Genomic DNA, 5,124 nt, shown 5'->3' on the forward strand with positions numbered 1-5,124 from the left:
GCCACGTCCGCGCAGCCGGACCTGGACCGCGTCATCGACATGCAGGACGCCAACGTCAAGGTGGCTCATCTGCTCTATTATCCCTATTCTGCAGAATACCAGTCACCGGTCAGGAGACCTCGCACAGAGGGGTCTCTGTGTGAGCACAGAGACCCCTCTGTGTGAGCACACAGAGAGGTCTCTGTGTGCTCACACACAGAGACCTCTCTGTGTGCTCACACACAGAGGCTCAGGAAGGCTGAGCTACTTCACCTGGCGCTGCCCGCCTCCGGCGTCTATACCTTTTCCAACCGTTGCAGCGTTGCGGCGAGGCGTTGCGGCGAGGCGTTGCAGCGTTGCAGCGTTGCAGCGAGGCGTTGCAGCGAGGCGTTGCAGCATTGCAGCGAGGCGTTGCAGCGAGGCGTTGCAGCGAGGCATTGCAGCGAGGCGTTGCAGCGAGGCGTTGCAGCGTTGCAGCGTTGCAGCGAGGCGTTGCAGCGAGGCGTTGCAGCGTTGCAGCGAGGCGTTGCAGCGAGGCGTTGCAGCGAGGCGTTGCAGCGAGGCGTTGCAGCGTTGAGGCGTTGCAGCGAGGCGTTGCAGCGTTGCGGCGTTGCAGCGAGGCGTTGCGGCGTTGCAGCGAGGCGTTGCGGCGTTGCAGCGAGGCGTTGCGGCGTTGCAGCGAGGCGTTGCAGCGAGGCGTTGCGGCGAGGCGTTGCAGCGTTGCAGCGAGGCGTTGCGGCGAGGCGTTGCGGCGAGGCGTTGCAGCGAGGCGTTGCGGCGAGGCGTTGCGGCGAGGCGTTGCAGCGAGGCGTTGCAGCGAGGCGTTGCAGCGTGTTACCTGATCTTGGCGGCTGTTCGTCGTGGCTTCAGGATTACTGGTTGTTTTAATGTTTGCCTTGAACAATTTCCGTATATCCGTTTTCGCTGTCGGGCCGTGATGTGATTGGCCACAGAGGGGCTCGACACAAACACACCTGCGCAGGCGCTCACACGCCGTCAGGCACAGCAGCGCTAATGTCAAAGACACATGCATTATATTCCTCACCTGTCCTCTCTCTCTCTCTCTCCTCACCTCCTCACCTGTCCTCTCTCTCTCTCTCTCTCCTCACCTCCTCACCTGTCCTCTCTCTCTCTCTCTCTCCTCACCTCCTCACCTGTCCTCTCTCTCTCTCTCTCCTCACCTGTCCTCTCTCTCTCCTCACCTCTTCTCTCTCTCTCTCTCCTCACCTGTCCTCTCTCTCTCCTCACCTCTTCTCTCTCTCCTCACCTGTCCTCTCTCTCTCTCTCTCCTCACCTCCTCACCTGTCCTCTCTCTCTCTCTCTCTCCTCACCTCCTCACCTGTCCTCTCTCTCTCCTCACCTCTTCTCTCTCTCTCTCTCTCCTCACCTGTCCCTTCTCTCTCTCTCTGCAGCTCAAAGCGAACGCCCTGATAAAGCGAGGCAGCATGTACATGCAGCAGCAGCAGCCCATGCTCTCCACTCAGGACTTCAACATGGCCGCCGACATCGACACACGCAACCCCGACGTTTACCATCACAGAGGACAGGTAGATATACCTGATGTTCATATACCTGTTGTTTACCTGATGTGTACCTCCACAGAGGACAGGTAGATATACCTGATGTTCATATACCTGTTGTTTACCTGACGTTTACCTCCACAGAGGACAGGTAGATATACCTGATGTTCATATAACTGTTGTTTACCTGACGTTTACCTCCACAGAGGACAGGTAGATATACCTGATGTTCATATAACTGTTGTTTACCTGACGTTTAGCTCCACAGAGGACAGGTAGACACAGTGGTAATATACCTGATGTGTACCTCCACAGAGGACAGGTAGACACAGTGGTAATATACCTGATGTGTACCTCCACAGAGGACAGGTAGACACAGTGGTAATATACCTGATGTGTACCTCCACAGAGGACAGGTAGACACAGTGGTAATATACCTGATGTGTACCTCCACAGAGGACAGGTAGACACAGTGGTAATATACCTGATGTGTACCTCCACAGAGGACAGGTAGACACAGTGGTAATATACCTGATGTGTACCTCCACAGAGGACAGGTAGACACAGTGGTAATATACCTGATGTGTACCTCCACAGAGGACAGGTAGACACAGTGGTAATATACCTGATGTGTACCTCCACAGAGGACAGGTAGACACAGTGGTAATATACCTGATGTTTGACATGTTACCGCTGTGTCTCCTCTCAGCTGAAGATCCTTCTGGACCAGGTGGACGAGGCGGTGGGAGACTTCGATGAGTGCATCATCCTGAGGCCGGACTCGGCTCTCGCTCAGGCTCAGAAGTGCTTCGCTCTGGTAAGAAGTCTAGAGAGCATCCTCCACCTGTGTGATGATGCTCTTCACAGAGTGCAGGTGTTTGATAGTCTTGTTTCCTGTGGGATGGAACTGAGGCTGCTGGTGTTACTCCTGATTGGTTGTTACTCCTGATTGGTTGTTACTCCTGATTGGGTGTTACTCCTGATTGGGTGTTACTCCTGATGTGTTGTTACTCCTGATGTGTTGTTACTCCTGATGTGTTGTTACTCCTGATTGGGTGTTACTCCTGATTGGTTGTTACTCCTGATGTGTTGTTACTCCTGATTGGGTGTTACTCCTGATGTGTTGTTACTCCTGATTGGGTGTTACTCCTGATTGGGTGTTACTCCTGATGTGTTGTTACTCCTGATTGGGTGTTACTCCTGATGTGTTGTTAGTCCTGATTGGGTGTTACTCCTGATGTGTTGTTACTCCTGATTGGGTGTTACTCCTGATTGGTTGTTACTCCTGATTGGTTGTTACTCCTGATTGGGTGTTACTCCTGATTGGTTGTTACTCCTGATTGGGTGTTACTCCTGATTGGTTGTTACTCCTGATTGGTTGTTACTCCTGATTGGGTGTTACTCCTGATTGGTTGTTACTCCTGATTGGTTGTTACTCCTGATTGGTTGTTACTCCTGATTGGTTGTTACTCCTGATTGGTTGTTACTCCTGATTGGGTGTTACTCCTGATGTGTTGTTACTCCTGATTGGGTGTTACTCCTGATTGGGTGTTACTCCTGATTGGTTGTTACTCCTGATTGGGTGTTACTCCTGATTGGGTGTTACTCCTGATTGGTTGTTACTCCTGATGTGTTGTTACTCCTGATTGGGTGTTACTCCTGATTGGTTGTTACTCCTGATTGGGTGTTACTCCTGATTGGTTGTTACTCCTGATTGGGTGTTACTCCTGATTGGGTGTTACTCCTGATTGGTTGTTACTCCTGATTGGGTGTTACTCCTGATTGGTTGTTACTCCTGATTGGTTGTTACTCCTGATTGGGTGTTACTCCTGATTGGGTGTTACTCCTGATTGGTTGTTACTCCTGATTGGGTGTTACTCCTGATTGGTTGTTACTCCTGATTGGTTGTTACTCCTGATTGGGTGTTACTCCTGATTGGGTGTTACTCCTGATTGGGTGTTACTCCTGATTGGGTGTTATTCCGGATTGGTTGTTACTCCTGATTGGTTGTTACTCCTGATTGGTTGTTACTCCTGATGTGTTGAGTGTCAGCCCACTGACTCCTGCAGCAGCTCCACACACACGTTGCTTCATTTCTTGCGTTGTGTTTCCTGCTGTTGTTCAGTACCGACAGGCGTACACGGGGAACAACTCGTCTCAGGTGCAGACGGCCATGGACGGATTCGAGGACGTGATCCGGAGGTTCCCGAAGTGTGCGGAGGGATACGCTCTGTACGCTCAGGTACAGAACACACACTGCGCTCACAGCCAGGGTGTGTCCCCTCTTCTCCATGTCTCTTCTACATCAACATGTGTCCCCTCTTCTCCATGTCTCTTCTACATCAACATGTGTCCCCTCTTCTCCATGTCTCTTCTACATCAACATGTGTCCCCTCTTCTCCATGTCTCTTCTACATCAACATGTGTCCCCTCTTCTCCATGTCTCTTCTACATCAACATGTGTCCCCTCTTCTCCATGTCTCTCCTACATCAACATGTGTCCCCTCTTCTCCATGTCTCTTCTACATCAACATGTGTCCCCTCTTCCTCATTTCTCTTCTACATCAACATGTGTCCCCTCTTCTCCATGTCTCTTCTAAATCAACATATGTCCCCTCTTCTCCATGTCTCTTCTACATCAACATGTGTCCCCTCTTCTTCATGTCTCTTCTACATCAACATGTGTCCCCTCTTCCTCATGTCTCTTCTACATCAACATGTGTCCCCTCTTCTTCATGTCTCTTCTACATCAACATGTGTCCCCTCTTCTTCATGTCTCTTCTACATCAACATGTGTCCCCTCTTCCTCATGTCTCTTCTACATCAACATATGTCCCCTCTTCTCCATGTCTCTTCTACATCAACATGTGTCCCCTCTTCTTCATGTCTCTTCTACATCAACATGTGTCCCCTCTTCTTCATGTCTCTTCTACATCAACATGTGTCCCCTCTTCTTCATGTCTCTTCTACATCAACATGTGTCCCCTCTTCTTCATGTCTCTTCTACATCAACATGTGTCCCCTCTTCTTCATGTCTCTTCTCCATCAACACGTGTCCCCTCTTCTCCATGTCTCTTCTACATCAACATGTGTCCCCTCTTCTTCATGTCTCTTCTACATCAACATGTGTCCCCTCTTCTTCATGTCTCTTCTACATCAACATGTGTCCCCTCTTCTTCATGTCTCTTCTACATCAACATGTGTCCCCTCTTCTTCATGTCTCTTCTACATCAACATGTGTCCCCTCTTCTTCATGTCTCTTCTCCATCAACACGTGTCCCCTCTTCTTCATGTCTCTTCTACATCAACATGTGTCCCCTCTTCTCCATGTCTCTTCCACATCAACATGTGTCCCCTCTTCTTCATGTCTCTTCTACATCAACATGTGTCCCCTCTCTTCCTCATGTCTCTTCTACATCAACACGTGTCCTCTCTTCTCCATGTCTCTTCTACATCAACATGTGTCCTCTCTTCCTCATGTCTCTTCTACATCAACATGTGTCCCCTCTTCTCCATGTCTCTTCTACATCAACATGTGTCCCCTCTTCTCCATGTCTCTTCTTCATCACCGTGTGTCCCCTCTCCTTCATGTCTCTTCTTCATCACCGTGTGTCCCCTCTCCTTC

General features: G+C 50.4%; 1 protein-coding gene across 1 annotated transcript; it reads left to right on the forward strand.

Moving 5' to 3' along the window:
- Positions 1–6: 6 nt before the first annotated feature.
- LOC307027662 (mitochondrial import receptor subunit TOM70-like) lies at positions 7–3,811 on the forward strand (the record flags this gene model as incomplete). Its single annotated transcript, XM_079695939.1, has 4 exons — positions 7–60; positions 1,392–1,526; positions 2,209–2,316; positions 3,625–3,811. Coding segments are annotated over exons 1-4 (451 nt in total), but the record flags the coding sequence as incomplete, so codon positions are not given.
- Between the last annotated feature and the right edge of the window lie 1,313 nt (positions 3,812–5,124).

This window comes from Notothenia rossii (assembly GCF_949606895.1).
Source record: "Notothenia rossii genome assembly, contig: scaffold_696, whole genome shotgun sequence".
In the NCBI taxonomy this organism is placed as follows: domain Eukaryota; kingdom Metazoa; phylum Chordata; class Actinopteri; order Perciformes; family Nototheniidae; genus Notothenia; species Notothenia rossii.